The following is a 21,156-nucleotide window of genomic DNA, read 5'->3' on the forward strand; positions in this document are numbered from 1 at the left end:
AAATAGTTAAACAATTTAAGCTATTAAATCTAACCCAGCATCCACCAGCAGGGGAGCTTTCCTCATCAGTATTAGGACTCCCAGTTGGCATACTTCGTTAACAGGTGCTGCACATGCATTCCCTTTAGCCAGACAAAAAAAAAAAAAAAAAATCATTCGTCACCTTCTCTTCAAATTCATTGTAAATTGCACTTGGATGCTTAGAAACAAGATAAGACTTAACAGCAGCATCAGGTTCTTCCATAATAGAGATGAGATTACAAATTGCATTTTGTAATTGCAGCCTTAACGAGGAAAAAGAGAAACTTCATATTAAAATAAGGCCCCAAAATGGGTGTTTTTACTGAAAGTTTATGCTTTCCTCATCCGATACAGTGTAAAGCAAAAGACAGAGGGAGCTCTTCCACTGCACAATTAAGAAATGTGGAAAGGAAAGGTCCCCTGTGCAAGCACCAGTCGTTTTCGACTAGTTTTCACGGCAGACTTTTTATAGGATGGTTTGCCATTGCCTTCCCCATACACTTTCCCCCCAGAAAGCTGGGTACTCATTTTACCGACTTCGGAAGGATGGAAGGCTGAGTCAACCTTGGGCCGGCTACCTGAATCCAGCTTCCGCCGGAATCGAACTCAGGTCATGAGCAGAGAGTTCAGACCACAGTACTGCTGCTTTACCACTCTGCGCCACGGGGCTGCTTAAGAAATGTGACACTTGACTAAACGAAGACAAGGACAGGCAAGTTTTTTTACAGTAAGGATGACCACCAGGTGGCTTTTGAACTAGATTGGGCCTGCACAAACATTTTATCTGATCCTTCTACTCACTTGTCATCAATGTATGATAAAACATTTGCCCAGTTTCAGTGATATGGTTGATGACACACATTGAATGAGATTCCATATTTTACAATATCCTCTTTGAATGCTACATGTACCATTGCTGATCTGGAGAGTGAGTGCATGCCCTTACTGTGAGTTGACAGTAACCGTATCCTGATCACTCAGGTGTGGGTGATCATTTGGGTAGTAACACAATTCTTGGCCTCGGACCCCTCTTTGGAGAGACTGGAACCACTCTTAAGTATAACAGCTTTCCTTGGTTTGTATTGTTTCTCGGCCAGATCACATAGAAAATAGCAGACTGTGCTCTTGCATGAAAGATCTCTCCCACACAATGGTTGGTCAGCACTGTTGGTGAGAGGCGGGGACTGTGTTCCTGGAATTGACCCCCCCCATCTGCTTTGGAGGTGTGTTTCGGAGCAGGAGCTGACTTCATCAAAACCAAGAGGGAAATTCTTACAGGCATACGTGTCCATGTGCCACTGGAGCCCCCATTAACTGCAAGTAATCATTGGATCAACATTTAGGCATCGCTGTGAAGAACTAGATAAAACTGCAGTGTCTTACAACAGTAAAGGCATAGGAATGCAAGGACTCTCATTTTTCACTATTGCAAATGTTGTATCCATTTATTGTAAATAGCTTTATAAATAATCACGCCTGCCTTTATATATATTTAATACCCTCTATGTTTTGAGTTTCCAGCAGACATGCAATCGCATGAGCTGAGCTTTGAACAAATTTACCTCTTGCTCTCTACAGTGTAAATGCTTCAATCACTGAAGCCTGATTCATAATACTAGGACCCAAAGTACAAGTGGTTGCAAGTGCATCCAAGACGGGGGGGAAAGGATGGTTTGCTAGCATTTTATTGAATGAGCAACGTCAGAGTTCTTTACACTGCTGGCTGGCTTCTCGGTGCCTTGCTGCTAGTTGTTGGCTTGTTCTGCATTGTCAGTAGTGAGGTGAAGGGATTCCGCCATGCTTTCTTGGAGCTCATCAAGTTCCTGCAAAGACTCGCTGGTTTCAAAGTCAACGTCACAGGTGGTTGAACCGAGTGTTGGAGGCATGGTGCACGAGGTGGCTGGGCTTTCTTCATGCGCTGAGCAAGGGGGCGGGTCCAGCCTTGCATTCAACGAGCCACTTGGGACTTTGGAAAAGTCATATTTGCCCTCCACATTTTCAAATGCATTCCTGCATACAGGGGGTCTCGACGGAGCTGCCTCGCTTGCTATTAAATCCATTGCCTTTAAGAAGTCCTCACTTTTTGGCATTTGCAGCTTGCGGGGGAGTTGGAGGTGTTCTGCAGGTTCATTTCGAAATAGACCAAATGAGCCAAACCCTTCCCTTTTCTCTTGGTTGCAGCCCAGGTCCTCCTTCAAGATCTCCAACAGGTGACGCATTTTGGTCTAAGGTTTAAAAGAAGAAATGTTACCAGAATTGCTTTTTAAGAAACAAAAAACAGATGTTGTTTAAGAAAGGCTGAAAGATTTTGTTTTCAGAAATGAGCTTGGACTACTAGATAACAGACAGATTAAGAATACAAGGAATCAAGTATCAGCTTCTTTCAATGAGTTCCCTTCAAAAGAGGGAGGAGACGTGTCTCGGTGGCAGAGCATCTACCTGGCAGGCAGAAGGTCCCTTGCTCAATCCCAGCATCTCCAGTTTAAAGGATCTGGTAAAGACCATGAAGAGCTGCTGCCAGTCTGCGTAGACATTACTGACCTTGATAGACGAATGGTGTGACTCGGTATAAGGCAGCTCCATGTCTTTTGATATACTGACAAATACATTTATTAGGAATCTTTAACAGGTATGCAAGATTATACCATATTTTAAGAGGGGGGAGAGACAGAAATTGTGTGCATGTGTGTGTGTGAAAGAATGAGCACAAATCTACCATTTAGTAAAGTAGGTTCTTAGGCACTAGCAATGACATCACTTGAATGTATGATGCTGTCCTATACAAAGCAGTAGACCATTTATTAGTCTATCTAGCAAAGCTTTGTTGACAGACTGGCAGCAGCTTTCATGGTCTCAGGCACAGAAACATCTTTCCTCAACACATGATCCCTTCTGCTGTTGGGCGGGAGTTGCCAGGGATTGAACTGGGCCCCTCTCTAGAACAAGCATGTAGTCTATCACTGAGTCACAGCCCAGCCCCCATATCTGAAAGTCTTCTGGAAGCTTTCTTGGAATTTATTTTCATATACTTGGCACTTTTTTCACAAACAGGACCAACCTCATTGAGAAGATTCTTATTTTGATCTATATGACGCTCAAACAGCCGTTCCAAAGCCCTAAAAAAAAAGTATTTGGAATGAGGGCATTATGCAGAAAAATCCTCCCACACAGGAAATGAAATGCTAAATTAACTCAATAATTTAAGTGCATTCCTTGAAACTGGAAAAGCCAGTGTGGTGTAGTGATAAGAATCACAGAATCATAGAGTTGGAAGGTACCATCAGGGTCATCTAGTCCAACCCCTGCACAGTGCAGGAAATTCACAACTGCCTCCCCCCCCACCCCACACCTCCAGTAACCCCTGCTCCATGCCCAAAAAACCCTCCAGGATCCCTGGCAAAACTGGCCTGGAGAAAACCACTTCTGACCCCAAAGTGGTGAGCAGCATTTCCCTGCACTAGGATCTGCGAGGCCCAGCTTGGAAACCCTGCTCTGCCATGGAAGCTTCCTGGGTGACTATGGGCCAGCCACTGCACAGGGCTGTTTTTGTGATGATAATATGGAGGAGGGGAGCGCAATGTTTCATTCTGCTCCAAGTCCCCATTTGGACAGAAAAAATGATATATAAATATCCTAATAAAATAATATAAACACAAATAAATGTCTTTTGTTGGAAATATGCTAGATCTAAGCGTATGCCTCCTTGGGTGAAGTTCACAACCACTGTTTGGTTGTTACAGAGCTCAGCAAGATGCTGTGGCTGGGGGGCGGTGGGGGGTGGGGGAGGATAAGATTTATCCCTAGTTTACTGGGCCTCCCTTGATAGTATGGTGGGACCAGGTCACAGTCACTCAATATGTAGGGACTTCATTCAATATGTAGGAACTTTGGGCAAGTTCACGATACTCTTCCACTCAGCTGCAGTTGGGCCACGCTGCTGACACTATGCTTTAGGCCTCTTGATGCTGCTCAGGCAGTTTCAGGGAGGATGAAGACTCAGAAAAGCAAACACAAGCGACGTGTTGGATGTGTTCCCCAAGTAGTGCCCATGGTGTTTCTTCCTCCAGCACTGGCAGCACAATGGTGATTAATCTCCCCTGATTGTTTCATTTTAGCTTATAAGACTACACACATTGTCACTGCAAGGATTTACAGCTAAACACAAAGCCTCCAACCTGTTAGAAAACAATCCAAGTTTCAGGATCTCATCTGTTATGTCCTGGATGAAACTCAAATACAGAAGTTCTTCTCTGCACAGATAACAGGAAAATCTATTGTCAGCCTCTGACCAAAGATACTTAGCAAACTTAACTTAAAATAGAGACATAAACATTGGCCATTAATAGCCTTATGATCAGAGGAAATCTGCTACTCATGAGGATATCCAGTAGCCTCTACATATGCTTCAAAATTTACCCTGAAATGGCTGGCTAGCCTGCTGGGATTTCCCCACTAAGATCTGAGGGCCCTAACATATTCCCACATATTTACTGCATTTATTTGAAAGGAAGATGACTTCTGAACGTAGGATGATCCCCCTATTTTTTATATTACTGTACTTAACTGGAACTCGTATGTGAATTTAGGATGGTTCCCCCTCTTTTTCTTCAAAGCACACATGTGGAAGAAAACCTCATCATCCTTTCAGGTAAACAGGGTATAACTATGCTGCTTGAGAACATGAGTTACACACCCGTGCTCAGAGCTTAAAAAGCCAGTGTGAGGTTTCAGTGTCTGACCAGAACCAAGGACAGGGTAGAGGGAAGGGCAAACAATGCATGTCACTTTGTGGTCAGTGGTGGAAGGCAGGGATAAAAATGAGATAACTAATCATCAGTTTAAGGGACAAAATGATTTGATTTCTGCCTCCAGATCGAAAGAGTTGGTGGCCTCATCCACAGCACAGATGAATCTATTACCTTCTCCAAATGTACCTCCACTAAGCTCGCTCTCCTGAAAGACTCAGAGGGACCTGACAACCAGTAAATCAGTAAGACTAGACCTCCCACCCCACAGTGGTCTGTCAAAGGCAGGCTATGTGGAGCTGCCACACACTCCATCTTTGAACCAGCCTAAAAGACCCAGGGGAAGATGAGTCTAGAAGAGTCTTGAGAGAAAGTGTGTACAGAGGATCCCATGACTGATACAATCAACATCGATAGCCTTTCTTGTCTCCCTACTAATCTCTAATCCCATCTCCTCTAACTCTGGCATAGCTGAACTGTCTCCTGCAAAGCAATATTGAAGATCTAGTGCCTTTCCCCCACCCAACATCAAGCCACTGACACATTGGCTAAATTTTGGACCTCGGAAACTCAAGCCAAACAGCCTATATGTACCAGTTTTAATTTGGCTACTCATTACACCTGGGCCAGCCCACCCCTGGCTCCCCAGAATATACTTAAACTGGCACTCTGCACCCCAAAATCGTGCATCTCTTGAGGTATCCACAAGAGTATACCCTCAGACTCTGTCTGAGCCTTTGATATGAACCGCTGGTCAGCCATGTCTCTCCATGCCCCCCCCCCCCCCCGCTTCCTCCATGTGGATGCTGGTTTTCAGGATGAAGTAAATATTGCCCTAATCTAAACCAACCCCTCTCCTGTCACTGTCAATTATTTCTCTGTTTCTTAAGTCTGTGTGTGTTGATCGATGGTTATTATTTTGCATGAGTGAGTAGTGTGCATTTTTGCATGCCTCCACAATAAAATTCCATTTATTCAATTAAAGGTCTTTCTTCTACTGGTCTCCCTTGCAACCTGACCCTCATATACAGATGCATGTGTACTGCCCTGCATATCTATAATCAGACCCAAGCTATCCATGTAACAATTCTGGTGCCCTGGAGCGTTTTATATATTAAGCACGTTTCTATATGGAATAACACAAGATGGGTTAATTTCTTTTCTCTCTTGCAAGATCGTTTATTATTGCCATTCTGTCAGGTAAAGGCTATTTTGGTACCATTTTTACGGAGTGTTTATTGAAACAAGACAAAACATCTCAAGTAACAGAAAACTAATGTAATTACTAATATGTCTAAACAGTAGCAGCATTATTTAGCAAGCAGATACAAAGTAATGTAGCACACAGAGACTTAATAGAAGTAATCAGCCGCTAGCATGCAAATCTGTTAATGTGCTGTTACATTTCCTGAAATAGAAACAAATAACGTCTCTAAAAGGAGATACCTCTATGTCTGTGTATGTAGTGGGGTGGGGTATGTGTGCTGAGCATCACAAACGCCTTGAATAGTTCACAAGCACCTTGAATAGCTTTGGCAAGCATGCAGTTCAATCTAACATTAGTTAGGTTTGAAACCTCCTAGCTACTAAGCATTCTGTTTGTACAATATGTTAGTGTTTTAATACTAAAAGAGTGAGTTGCATTCCTAGAGCATCTTCCAATCATGCAGTCTACAGCTCAGGTGATTTTCAACATGATTTTCCCATCTGGAAACCAAACACGGAACAAGAAAGCAAGCGACAATTTGCCTCTTAATCTATGAGGGCAGATTTCTTGCCACTAGTTCCCTGGCTCACCCTCCAACTGTGGAGCAGGGGTCCCAAACAGGTGGGCATTTCTTGGATCTGGAGAAAAGTTACTGGGTGGCCACCGCAGAATGAGGCCAATCACAAAAATGTTTATTTATTTATGTTATTTGTGCCTTGGACTCAAGGCAGATTACACAGAGTGAGTCAATACAATCAGTGGATGGGACATTCAATAAAAATGCACTAGGATTGGAATTACAGAACCAACCAGAAGTCTAAAAACAGAACTGAAGCAAAACGCAAGTATTAACATGATACATTAAATGATGTTAGGAAGTTCCAAGCCAGATACCATTCTATGATGGAGACTGATTCAGGTGGGCAGCTGTGTTGGTCTGAAACAATAGAACAAAGTAGGAGTCCAGTAGCACCTTTAACATTCTAAATAAAAAGTTGTGGTCTTAAAGGTTCTACTTTGTTCTATGATGGAGACTGTTATTTTCAAATGGATACTCTCTGCACATACACACAGGTGACGCCTCCTGTATTCTTCTGATATATCTCCTGCTCCACTTAAGTCTAATAAAGCCAGGACTAGCTCTTTCTTTTGATAAAAAGATATTCTGGGGACGAAATGGGAACCTGGTGTCTGTATGGGGGAAACTTAGAGATGATGGTTTGATAATGTCATGTACTCTTTATAACTGTGTTTTACTATGTGCAAGTGGTTTGTTTTATCATTGTTGTGAACTGCCTTGGGCAGAAATTGACTAAACAAGTAAAGGCGGGATTTTTTTGTAAGAAAAAGTGTTACTTACTCAGCCTGAATTCTTCTCATTATTGGGGACTGTCCAGAACATGGAGAAGTTATCCTAAATCATAATGGAGGGTACAGAAATCAGAGGAATGTTCTATACTGTAAGCATATCAGTTTCATATCAGTCTATTAAAGTTTCCCTGAAAGAACATGGGTATTATGGTTTGGTAAAGTGGATAAGAAATCTCTGATATGGCCCTTTCAAAAAATTTCCCAGAGTTTCCTGGGAAGGAGTGACAAACTGACTTAAATCTGAACTGTGATCATGAGTAAACATATTACATTTTTTTATCCTGTTCTTCCTCAAAGAGCTCAATGGTTTTCCCCATTTCCATTTAATAACATAAGAGAAGCCATGTTGGATCAGGCCAATAATCCATCCAGTCCAACATTCTGTGTCACACAGTGGCCAAAACCCCCCCAAGTGCCATCAGGAGATCTGCCAGTGGGGCCAGGACACTAGAAGCCCTCCCACTGTGCCCCCCAAGCACCCAGAATACAGAGCATCACTATCCCAGACAGAGAGTTACAACAATAAGCTGTGGCTAATAGCCACTGATGGATCTCTGCTCCATATGCTTATCCAATCCCTTCTTGAAGCTGTCTATCCTTGTGGCAGTGAATTCCATGTGTTAATCACCCTTTGGGTGAAGACGTACTTCCTTTTATCCGTTCCAACCCGACTGCTCAGCAACTTCATTGAATGTCCATGAGTTCTCGTATTGTGAGAAAGGGAGAAAAGTACTTCTTTCTCGACCTTCTCTATCCCATGCATAATCTTGAAAACCTCTATCATGTCACCCCTCAGTTGATGTTTCTCCATGCTAAAGAGCCCCAAGCATTTTTAACCTTTCTTCACAGGGAAAGTATTCCAACCCTTTAATCATTCTAGTTGCCCTTTTCTTCACTTTTTCCAATGTTATAATATCTTTTTTGAGGTGTGGTGACCAGAACTGTACACAGTATTCCAAATGGGGCCACCCCATCGATTTATACAGGGGCATTATGATACTGGCTGATTTGTTTTCAGTTCCTCTCCTAATAATTCCCAGCATGGTGCTGGCCTTTTTTTATTGCAAACGCACACTGTCTTGACATTTTCAGTGAGTTATCTATCATGATCCCAAGATCTCTCTCTTGGTCAGTCTCTGCCAGCTCACACCCCATCAACTTGTATTTATAGTTAGGATTTTTGCCCCAATATGCATTACTTTGAACCTCATTTGCCACACTGACGCCCACTCGTCCAGCCTCAACAGATCCCTTTGGAGTGCCTCACAATCCTCTCTGGTTCTCACCACCCTGAACAATTTAGTGTCATCCGCAAACTTAGCCACTTCACTGCTTATCCTCAAAAGTTGGTTAGATAGGTTAGGCTAAGAGAGAGAATCACTCGGAGAATTTCATAGCTAAGTGGGGATTTGAACTTGTACTCGAAGATCCCTTGGATTTCTTTACTTTTCAGAGACAGGCAAACCATGAAACGAATTGCTCGTGTAAGATCATCTATTAGATATTCAAGGTTCTATGTCTCAAAGGCCCAGAGCAGTTGTTTCTTACAGGGTTAGTGTATGAGACTTTAAGACATCTAGATTGGAAACATCTTATCACAGAGAGCTTATGTAACAAAAAGCTTTCAGCGTGTTTTACATAATAATGCTATCAAGAGAATAACGAGGCACTTGAAAAACTGCTTCCGACAACGCTGCCTTTCAGTGAAGAAAAGTACACTGACTTTTATATGCTTCTGAATTTACAATATCTCCATATTCTAGTGAGAAATACTACTCAGGTAGGATTTTGATTCACTGATTTTACAGGTTGCCTGTCATATAGGCTCTTATGTTGCAGAATATGCCTTTCACCACATCTATTTGATTCTGATGTTTTCGTGCTTGTTGCAAGATGGAGCGTGAACCGACGGCATAAAGGCCTGCTGTGCTTTCCATAAAGTGAACATGCAAGCACACACACAAGCCTCTGTGGAAAATCCAAGAGGCTTATTGGGGAAAAGACATACAATATTCAGCAAAGAAGAAGAGGAGGAGGAGATTGGATGTATTCCCTGCCCTTCACTACCCAAAGGAGTCTCAAAATGGGTTACAATCTCCTTTCCCTTCCCCTTCCCACAACAAACACTCCATGAGGTGGAGATGAGAGAGCTCTCCAAGAACTGCTCTTGAGCAGAACAGCTCTGAAAGAATGTGTAACTGATTCAAGGTCACATCAGCAGGTGCATGTGGAGGAGTGGGGAATCCAACCTGCTTCTCCTCAAATAAGAGTCCACACACTTAACCACTACACCCAACTGGCTATCTCAAAGTAGGGGTGGGGAAGGGGAGGGGACAGAGCCGCAAGGTGCCTCAGCTGTGTGAGGCAAAAACTGATACAAAGCACAACTTTCTCAAAAGAAGAAATCTGTATTATTTTAAAATTTATATTTGCTACCCCAGCCACATTGGCAATGGAACGCTTTATACAGGAACAGGAGAGTTCAACAAGACTGAAGAGGCTGAGGAATGGGGACTGGCACTCAGGGTGTGTCTTTACTAGGCAGGTCTTTCTCTCTCTCTCTGGAAACACAACAGTTGTGAGATTGGCTTCAATCTTACAGCCCACATTCTTTAATATCCTTAGAATATTAGAATTATTGAGTTGGAAGGGATCTCCAGGGTCATCTAGTTCAACCCCCTGAACAATGCAGGAAATTCAAATACCTCCCTAAGTTCACAGAATCAGCATTGCAGTCAAATGTAGCCTGTGTTTAAAAACCTCCAAAGAACCTTTTGAATGAAGATACTTAAACTCACTGCCATTTTAAGCTTCTCCTAAACCTCAGCTCCATTACTCCATTAGCCCTCCCTTCTCCTCTATTGTGTTCTTGGTCTATTATCCAACATTATTTTTTACCAAAGACAAAAACCTCTCATGAATTATTTGTGCCAAGTGATGTTTAGTTTCTTTTCCATCTATAGTAAGCGTCAGCAACTTATCAGCCAGAATGCTGGTTCACCAGAGGCCGAATCAGTATCCTGATTTTGTAGCCAGTGCAGAATTGCCAAACCAGAGGGACTGTCAAGCACCTGCACAGCAACAGTCCTAGGCCAGGAGGCTGTGTTAAGACCAAGAACCTTCTGGTCTCCATCAGCTGCTTAGGTCTAAACACCCAGTTAGGTTTCACAGACAGGCTTGTTAATGAGACCATCCTAATCAGCAAGACAAGAGAGGGAAAACATGGGACATTTTCCTCTGAATTTCATGTACCTTGGTGAGGAGAACTGAGAAGGTGCTTTAATTTCTCCACAATTATCTGCTATGGCAGATACTGAGTCTTCTACCTGTAACACAAAGATAATTTTTTTTAAAAAAATGTTGAAAAAAGGAGGGATGCAATAAAAGTAGGATAAAGGAGAGCCAGTGTGGGAGGCTTTGTGACCTGCTATGTAGCATGATCCTTCCCCCTCCTGCCCATGCTCAGGCCAATCATGAGGCACTCCTGCACTTTGTAGACAGTGCTCTCAGTGTGCATCTTTCTGGCCTTCAGCACACAAGCTAGTCCATCAATGGTATGTTATAAAACTTTTAAATAAAAGTTTATATATACATATATAAGGAGCATAGGTGTGCTAGACATTGGGGATCTACAGAGGAGCAGGCTGCTCAGCAACTCTGTGTGAGGCAGAAGAGTGGAGCATTAAACCAACAGCATGTTTTGATGAGAGAGGGAAGCAGCAACTCTATCTGGATCCCCTCCAATGAGGAAGGATTGTGTTTACAGTTATGTGGAAGCCCCCTCAGATTGCTTAGAAGAAAGGCATCATTTTAAATAATGATAAAAATTTCTATGAAGAGTAGTGTTATCACACAGTCTATGTGTGCGGTTGTTTGTACTCATGTGTGTGCACACACACTATAGGAGACAAAAGTGTAGTGCACAGAAATCTCATGTTATGAGATCTGTAAAACTACATGAGAATTCCCCCCCCCTGTGTTTTTTAAGGGCAGCCAATATAATCAAGATGTTAAAGCACCATCCCTATAAGGAAAGGTACCTCTGAAAGCAGACAACAGACAACTAAGGTGAGGAGTCATTACAGAGGTTTACAAAATTGTGAATGGGATGGAGAACAATGGATAGAGAGAACTTTTCAACCTCTCACATTATATGAGAATTAAGGAGTATCCAATGAAGTAGAGCCCCGTGGCGCAGAGTAGTAAGCTGCAGTACTGCAGTCCAAGCTCTGCTCATGAGCTGAGTTCGATCCTGGTGGAAGCTGGGTTCAGGTAGCTGGCTCAAGATTGACTCAGCCTTCCATCCTTCCGAGGTTGGTAAAATGAGTACCTAGCTTGCTTAGGGGAAAGTGTAGATGAATGGGGAAGGCAATGGCAAACCACCCCATAAAAAGTCTGCCATGAAAACGTCACTATGTGACATCACCCCAGAATCGGAAATGACTGGTGCTTGGAGAGCAGACTACCTTTACCTTTAATGAAGTAGATTCAGGGCAAACAAAAGTATGTAGTTCTTCATATAATGAAGAATTAATGTTGCATTCAAGGACCCTAGTGTAGATGGGATAGAGAAATGGAAGACATATCTTTTATGGCTATTAGCTCTGGCAACTAAATGGAACACTGCTGCAGGACAAGAACATTAGGAAGGTTTTGGTCTCCAAGCCCTGCTTGCGGGTCTTCTGGGGCATCTGATTGGCCACGTGTGGGAAACAGGATGCCTGACTAGATGAACTTCTAGTCTGATCCAGCATTGCTTAAGCTTAAAACAAATACAAATGTTGAACAAGGTTACACGTTAACATTTTACCTAGCTGTAGCTGCATCCCATGGTGCTGCTGTAATGTTTAAAGGCCTGATACTATGTTGGCAATAGCACAAGTCTTTTCCCTCTCATCGATTGTCCTGCCTGGCCCAGAGACAAGGCTGTGGGGAATGACATGAGTGTTCCGTGCTGCCCATCCTGTGCTCGGTCTTCAGATGCCACAGCAGCACAGCAGGAAAGAGGTTTGCTTGTTGCTGCTGTAACACCTAAAGAACAGGTCCCTGTCAGAGTGACAGGCCCAGCATCGAAACTAGGGTTAGTAGGTCATTTGCTAACCAATGAGCTGTCAGTGGGCTGACTCCCAACTGCAGTTGCTGAAAATGAGGGAGAGTCCCCCTTGCCATCCCCTCCCTGGCTTTCCCTCTGCAGTTTGCTTCCTTGCATACCACAGTAGCTTCTGCATGCTCTGAAGCACAACACTAGTCCTTTCTGTGCCTTAGCTTTCTAGCTTGGGACAGCCATCATAAGAATTTAAGAGAACCATGCTGGATCAGGCCAATGGCCCAACAATCTGTCATGCAGTGACCAAACTCAGGTGTCATCAGAAGGTCCAGCAGTGGGGCCAGAACTTCAGAAGCCCTCCCACTGTGGCCCCTCCAAGCACAAGATTTCCCCCTCATCAGCAGCACATACAGAAGGAGCTTATTTTGGCTTTATGTTTGCCTGAGGCAGGAGGAGTGTTCAAAGATGGCTAGAAACAAAGGAGGTGGATGGCAGCAGCAGCAGCCACAGCATTCTGCATTTCACAAGGAGACCTGTGACCATTTCACAGTGTATGCAGCAGTGCCGGATTAAACCCTGTGGAGGCCCCTAGGCAGTTGAAATCTTGGGGGGTCCCCTTGAAAATTATCTCAGAGTTAGAGCACCCACCCTGCTGCCCGTGGACCCCACTGCAGCCACCTTCTCAAAAACCCCTTTGACAAAGTTGCTGGGGAGAGGAAGAGAGAGGCAAACTTGGCGATGACGCCAGCAGCAGCTGCACCAGGCAAGTAGGGCAAAGAGCGGCTCAGTTGCTGGCTGCATGCAGGCTGGAAGGGCTAAAAGCACAGGGAAAACAGGGTGGGGGGAGCTGATCTGGGGCCCCTAAAAGTGTGGGGGCCCATAGGCCAGTGTCTACTTGTCCTAATTGTTAATCCGGCCCTGGTATGCAGGCTTCTCCACAGCTGTTTTGGCCCGTGAAAACATGGGTGGGGTGGGGAAGCTTCACTACACAGGCCCACTGTGGATGGGGGCCTTGTGGCATTTTAAAATCACGGTAAAATGGCTACAGTGAATTTGGGCTGACCACGATTTTCCTATTAGTGTTTACATCTAAGTTATATTGTCTTATATACTGTTATAAAAGATAATCAAAAAAGCAACATTTAGTATGGCTTCCCTTTACCAATTTAAAATGAAAAAGGGAGTGTTTAAAGAAGAAAAGATACAGCCAAAGGAGAAAAGCCAAGAAGTGGGGCTAGAAGAAACTGGAGCTGTACCAAAGGTAAAAGGAGGCCCGATTACACTTTTCTTCTTTTTTTTTTGCCCAGGGCCTCAAAATATCTGTAACTGACTCTCATCCAGTAAGCCAGTATAGTGCAGAGATCAGAATGCTGGACTAGGATCTAGAAGACCTTGAGCTTGCTAGGTGACCTTGGGCCAGTCATGCTCTCTCAGCCTAATGTAGAGTTGTTGTGAGGATGCAATGGAGGAGAGGAGAACACTGTGAGCCACTTGGGATCTCTACTGGAGAAAATGCAGGATATAAATGAAGTAACAAAAAAAAAACAACCCACCAACCAGTCTGAGGGAGAGCCTGGTGTAAGTGTCTGGTTGGCTGCAAAACATCTAAACATATTACTTGGAAAAGGAAAGGTCCCCTGTGCAAGCACCAGTCCTTTTTGACCCTGGGGTGACGCTGTTTTCACAACGTTTTCAAGGCAGACCTTTTTACGGGGTGGTTTGCCATTGCCTTCCCCGGTCGTTACACTTTTTCCCCAGCAACTGGGTACTCATTTTACTGACCTTGGAAGGATGGGAGGCTGAGTCAACCTCGAGTCGGCTACCTGAACCAGCTTCCACTGGAATCAAACTCAGGTCATGAGCAGAGGGCTCCAACTGCAGTACTGCAGCTTTACCATTACTTACCTCTTTTATGATCTTCTGAAAGCCAGCCATATCCCTTTTTACAAATTCTTCAGGTTCTAGTTGAAAACTGCAAAGATTAAAGAGAGTAAGAGAGAGAAATAGATCTCTTAGAATCCACAGTCCATCAGACCATTGCGCTATTTTAACGTCTAGACAACATCATGGAAATGCTAACCCTTTTAGATCCTCATGACAACCCCTGGGGTGCCCATCTTTTTGTGCCGTCAGGGTTCTAAATCTCTAATCCATTTGCTTAGCTATCACCATATTTGAGTGTAGCAGGCAGTTGCAACACACACATGGAAGGGATTTTAATGATGGTGTAAACAGGGCATCTCAGGGGTTGGAAGAAATATTCTTAAATGACTCCTTCAGAGGATGTGGCTCTTTAAAGACAACAGGCTAGGAAAAAATCAGAAGTGACTGTCCCACAACCAGCCACTTGCATAACATTAAATGCACTGGAACTGGAAGCCCCTTCAACTCCCATGTCAAGTCCAACATTCAGAACTGCTAGTATTAACTTGGTGCTGCGGCCATTCATCAACCCATCTGGCTGTCCAAAGTTAGCATTACCTTTCGAGGAGACAGCTATGTCGGTGCATGCACTGAAAGTTACCCTATAATAACAAGCACTTCCTATTTATAAGCTTAATTGTCTCCCGCCACTATTGCTGTGTATCTTCCATTAATATAAATGGAAATGAATAAAATACTGGAACAGTTAATACCACTTATATGGAAACTGAAAACTACACACAGTAGCACAGACCACACTTTGTGAATCAATTAGTACAGCACAACTCTGTAGAAAAGCTTGCTTGAATACTTGTTTTCCATAGTTTATGGAAAGCTATGAGAATGGGAGCCTTCCTGACCCCCTCAGGCAGGCTGTTCCACAAGATGGGGGGCTACAATGGAGAAGGCATGCATGTGAGCAGCTGTTGGTTTTGCCCATTTGTATTTCACTGTATCCATGCTCTACATATCATGATTCTTAGCATAGCTGGGGTATGATAAAGACTTCTTGCATCAGCAGAAAAGCTGGTAGGATCCAACTCATTAGGTTTGCATGCCAATGTAAGAGCCAGGGTGGGTCTGAAGTTAGCACACTGGCCTTGGAATAGGGTTGCCAATCCCCAGGTGGGGACAGGGGATCCCCCAGTTTGGAGACCCTCCCCCCGCTTCAGGGTCGTCAGAAAGCGGGGGAGGGGAGGGAAATGTCTGCTGGGAACACTATTATTCTCTATGGAGATTTATTCCCATAGAAAATGATGGAGAATTGATCTACAGGTATTTGGGACTCTGGGGGGGGGCTGTTTTTGGGGTAGAGGCGCCAAATTTTCAGTATAGCATCTAGTGCCTCTCCCCAAAATACCCCCCAAGTTTCAAAACGATTGGACCAGGGGTCCAATTCTATGAGCCCCAAAAGAAGGTGCCCCTATCCTTATGAACATATGAAGCTGCCTTATACTGAATCAGACACTTGGTCCATCAAAGTCAGTATTGTCTTCTCAGACTGGCAGTGGCTCTCCAGGGTCTCAAGCTGAGGTTTTTCACACCTATTTGCCTGGACCCTTTTTTTGGAGATGCCGGGGATTGAACCTGGGACCTTCTGCTTCCCAAGCAGATGCTCTACCACTGAGCCACCGTCCCTCCCCATTATTTCCTATGGAAGGAAGGAATTGAAAAGGTGTGCTATCCCTTTAAATGTGATGGCCAGAACTCCCTTTGGAGTTCAATTATGCTTGTCACAGCCTTGATCTTGGCTCCATCCCTAATGTCTCCTGGCTCCACCCCCAAAGTCCCCAGATATTTCTTGAATTGGACTTGGCAACCCTACCTTGGAACCTCAGAAAATTGGAGTCACTCTTGTTACAAGCTCACAAGGTGACCTTGGGTAAAACTGTGACTTTTCAGCTTTGATCTACTTATCAGCTTTACTCAGAAGGAAACTGCAAATGGCAACCTCTCTTCTAATGGTGGAAGAAAAAAAATCCAATTTTACTCCAAAGCATATGAACACTATAAATACTCCGTAATACTCTTAATACTGAATGAACTATGTTAGGTCTGGTTCTCATGAAAATATATACATGTGGTAGGGTAATGGGCCCACTTGCTTAATGTAAAGTTGTCATTTGGGTGGTCCCAGTTTGATTTCAATGATCCTTGTATCTCAAAGAAGATGGGAACTGGTTGCTCAAGCAAGGAAATATGTATGTGATATCTGAGACGACCACATTAAATTACAGGGAGAGGGGTATATGGATACCCCTGTATAAATTTCTGCTGTTTAGACTGTACAAATCAGCAATCAGATGCAGGATGGCCCATAAAGAAACATGACAAAATGGATACACTTGGCCTCCTGAAGAAGTTTCTTCACCTGCTTAAGTCAGTCTGTGTCTCCGCTTCCACATGCTGTACTGGGACGTCTCTGATTTTCCGTTTCGCTGGAGTATAATACCTGTACCGTGACAGGAAGGATTTGGCATCTGATTTTAAAGTGCGTGGTGTGAATGGCTGCTGGCTGTCGGTAAAACGTTCTGAGTGTTTTTCGAGGAGATCCCCACTCTGTACTTTGGATTCTGTCTTTTGGGCCTTGCGAGGATAACAGTTCGTGATGCTGTCAGAAGAAGAACTACAGGAAACTCTGGAGGGCCATCTATGCAGACTTGTTCGACTTATACTTGAGCGTGAGACTGAGATATTGGAGACTTTTGCAGAAGCCTTCCTGGCAGGTTTTTCAGTATCAGGGAAGTCCACGATGTCCCTCTCTGGAGTTGACAAGGAACCTGGCACACACTTCTGTTCATCTGGTGCATAGGAGATCCTTGTGTTGTTTTCTGCTTCCAATGATTCCTGGTTCTAAAACAAACAAACAAATGAAGTATCACAGTAACACTGCTGTATCTTTTCATTAAAATATACAATTTTAAAAGTAGCAAACAACTCATGCTTGTGAAAAAATAGTGGTTGGCCATGGACTGATGTAAAAAAGGAGATATTAAAATCAGTTTAAATCAGATCACGGTTTGGATACTGAGATCTGTGAGTGCAAGAACCACAGGATCTTCCTCCCCCTGCCCCCCACAGCCATTTCTGATCCCAGCAAAGTTTATTCTTGGGACTAATTGATCAGAAATGGCTGTGGGGGAAGGCAGGGCAGATCCCAGACCGGGGTGGCCAAACTGTGGCTCGGGAGCCTGATGTGGCTTTTTCACATGTATTGTGTGGCTGTCAAAGTCCCCAGCACTCCATTGGCCAACTTGGAGAAGGCATTTGTATCTTTAAATCACTTCTCCAAGCCAAGCCAGCAGGTGGCTTGGAAAATGTGATTAAAGTTAAAGTTGCTTTCTTCCCACCTCTCCCTCCCCATCTATTTGCTCGCCTCCCTTCCTTCCTTCCTTCCTTCCTTCCTTCCTTCCTTCCTTCCTTCCTTCCTTCCTTCCTTCCTTCCTTCCTTCCTTCCTTCCTTCCTTCCTTCCTTCCAACATCTGATGTTCATGTCTTGCGGCTCTCAAACATCTGATATTTATTCTGTGTGGCTCTTACATTAAGCAAGTTTGGCCACACTTGTCCCAGACCAATAGTGGTTTCTGTTGGTGGTCTGTGGGATCCAAGCCCAAATCTTCTTTTTTGGTAAGCAATAAATGCAAAATATACAATATGTGGATAATTTTTACAACTGTGAACCTGGGTTATCCACATAATCTATACACCAGAAATGAAAGTTCCATAAATGGCTCTGGCAAACATTTACCTAAGCTCAGTTACCTTTGATTGGTTAATTTTTCCATTAAAAATGCATCCTAAACTTTATATAACTACTGAGCATTAGGAGAAATATGACCTACCAGTCAGAATAGTTTTTGCTGCAGTTCACAAGCTGCAAGATCTCCTGTACTTACAGACAAGTGAAATATTTCAAACTTCTTTAATTAAACTATCACTGCATCATCTGGGGTATGATGATCCATAATTTGTTGTGGCAATTTTTTTTTTTTTGAATTTTTGAGAAGTTTAGGTCCTAGGGCCTCCTTGGTTCTACGGAGCCCACAGAATACTATATACCTTTTGAGGGAATTACCATTGAAGCTAATGCTTAAAAAAAGAAGAAACCATGCACAACCTATGTGCACACATATTAGTATTAACAGGTATTAACAGGTATTAACAGTTGTACTATTTTTCTAAACAATGGCATAAACAGTGCAAGAAATCTGCAAACTGAATGCTTGAATTAATAATATACTTAAATTGTTTTGGCTAACTACTTTCCACCCATTTTCACAGATTTATTGGTGGCTTCTGTTAGTTGTTCCATGTGCCCAATTCTTACAGATAATCCCTGGGTGCAGAACACACATTTAATGTCTCCGAATCTCAAGTGCCCCACAGCCAATTTAAACAACACCTTCTTCCAATCCACAATGGCATATGTGAAATTCAAGAGGCAGAATTCAGTATTCTACTTCCCCAATCCTAAATAAGCAATTTATATGTAAAATCTGTGTCCATATTTAAATTTCAGGGGATTCCAGTTGACAAACCATTCTTCCATTTTATCACTTGCTCATTTAAATCAAAGATGGCCAAAGTCTGTACTCTTGGGAACTATGATAATGATATTGGATTTATGATATTGGATTTATATCCTGCCCTATACTCTGAATCTCAGAGTGGTCACAATCTCCTTTACCTTCCTCCCCCACAACAAACACCCTGTGAGGCAAGTGGGGCTAAGAGACCTCTTACAGCAGCTGCCCTTTCAAGAACAACGCCTATGAAAGCAAAAGGCTGACTCAAGACCATTCTAGCAGCTGCAAGTGGAGAAGTGGGGAATCAAACCCGGTTCTCCCAAATGAGAGTTTGCACACTTAACCACTACATCAAACTGGCTCTCACACCAAACTGGCTCTTTAAATTATCACATCACAGCATGGTGGAAACCATATAATAATTTAGCATCATGTAGGATACTTTGCTTCACAGTAACTGAGCATATGTACTGAGACACATCATTTTTCATTTAGGGTTGTCAAGTCCCTCTGCCATTGCCATAGAGTTTTTGCTGCAAATCCCAGAGCATCCCCAGCACAACGTGCCCTGTGCAATGACATCACTTCTAAGTGACATCATCACGCAGGGCACATCACATGATGATGGGGCTCTTTGGGGGTGGGGATCCCCCTGGCAGCCTGCTCCGTGCCAGCAGGTTGGGACCCTCAAATCGGGAGATCCCCCACACCCAAAGGGAGCTTGGGAGCCCTGTTTTTCATAATATTTGAAAAATATAACTAAAATTAAATTGGTATTTCTTTGTATATCTCAGAAGCACTTTTCCTTACAAGTAAAACTAAGAAAACTTATTAATTTTTTTAAAATAGACTTTGACTAAAGTCTTTGGCAGGGTTTTTGAGTGATCAGGCCCTTCAGGGGGCACACTGTCTTTCAGGCTGCTAGATAGCAATCTCAACTTATGTTAAAGCCCTAGACATTTAAGTACATGTGTTTAATTTAGTTGCACTGTCACACTGGTTTTGAAGTATTAAGGTGGTATAAATAATAGTCCATGCACTTGCTTGTTTGCTTCCAACAATTAGCTTACTTTGATAGAAAAGGTGCACAATGGCTAAAAGGTTGAACTATCCTGATAATTCGGTTCACTCATTCACTGAAGCATTACTCAACAAAAGCATGGCAGATTTAGGACTAGTTTCCACAGGTTTCTGGTAAGAATTTGGAAGTGACAGAGTCACACTTTTGTTCAAACTTTTGACAGCAGATCTAAGTTATACAGCTTTTCCCCTCCAAATATGTATATTGACTCTGAATATGCTGAATTGGGTATGTGAAGTGACTGCCATTAAACAAGCCACAAGCATACATACAATGAATCTGTGGATTTCTGAAACAGTTCGTGGAATAAATGCTGGTAACTGGTGCTTGTCAACATGATGCATATTACAGATTTGTGGGTTTTTGGGGTGTGTGTGTGCACGCATGCGTGCATGCCTGGAAGTCATGACTGATTTCTGGTAACCCCAAGTGAGGCTGGAAGGAAGGACGTTCAGAGAAGTGGCTTGCTGCCTGTGTCTGCAACCCGGACCTGGCATTTCTTGAAGGTCTCCCATCCAAGTATTTGCTAGAGTTGGCCCTGATTAGCTTCCAAGATCTGATGAGATCAGGTTTGCCAGGGCTAACCAGGTTAGGGCAATATGATGCATATTATATAGAAAATATATTGCACATAAGGCTTACAATAATCATGCCATTAAGCAATGTGCACTTTAGAAAATGAACAGTTTTTATATCAGCTCATGGCAAACCTTTTTTCCTGATTTTTGTTATGCTGTGTAGCAACTCATTTTTAAAAATTCAGAAAAATTCACTCATTTTTCTCATGTAACATCTGCATTTACCTCTCCTGAAATGCAACAAATAAACTGACTAGTCTAGTGAGAACAGTCTGAAATGGTTTATATGCTGGTGATGAGGTAAGAGCATTTCACTGGGGTGGAAATCAACTATTCTTTAGTGACATTCCACAAGAGGCAACTTAATTTCATGACTACAGTACTATCTGGAGCTGAACCACGATGTTACAGCAACAATGGCAAACATGCTTAATAGCAAGCAGTCTAATGAAAGTCCTTGTTAGAATATGAATTAGATGCAACTGCTGTTAAGTAAATCAGTAAAAGGAAGATGACAGTGAGGGGAAGGCTGTTTGCCCTTTCTCTGGCTCCATGTGTCCTTCCTACGGAGCAAGAGAAAGGGAAAACTGGGTCTTCTTGCTGCCATTTCCACTGGCAAAACTGGTGTGAGAAGAAAACTAGAAGCCTCTTGCTGCA

The 21,156-nt window shown here is 43.1% G+C and overlaps 1 protein-coding gene across 1 annotated transcript in view; it reads right to left on the reverse strand.

The window, feature by feature from the left end:
* Positions 1-1,445: 1,445 nt before the first annotated feature.
* The window catches only part of SPATA7 (spermatogenesis associated 7), a 92,825-nt gene continuing 73,114 nt past the window's right edge, over positions 1,446-21,156 (reverse strand). The window contains exons 6-13 of the mRNA XM_060261883.1: positions 16,686-17,167; positions 14,297-14,363; positions 10,597-10,670; positions 7,334-7,387; positions 7,029-7,031; positions 4,197-4,271; positions 3,080-3,137; positions 1,446-2,246 (exon numbers count right to left, since the gene is read on the reverse strand). Of these exons, the coding sequence (XP_060117866.1) occupies positions 1,767-2,246; positions 3,080-3,137; positions 4,197-4,271; positions 7,029-7,031; positions 7,334-7,387; positions 10,597-10,670; positions 14,297-14,363; positions 16,686-17,167 (1,293 nt within the window). The 3' untranslated portion in view covers positions 1,446-1,766. The remainder of the gene's footprint in view (positions 2,247-3,079; positions 3,138-4,196; positions 4,272-7,028; positions 7,032-7,333; positions 7,388-10,596; positions 10,671-14,296; positions 14,364-16,685; positions 17,168-21,156) is intronic.

Source organism: Heteronotia binoei, chromosome 21 (genome assembly GCF_032191835.1).
Source record: "Heteronotia binoei isolate CCM8104 ecotype False Entrance Well chromosome 21, APGP_CSIRO_Hbin_v1, whole genome shotgun sequence".
NCBI classification, from domain to species: Eukaryota; Metazoa; Chordata; class Lepidosauria; order Squamata; family Gekkonidae; genus Heteronotia; species Heteronotia binoei.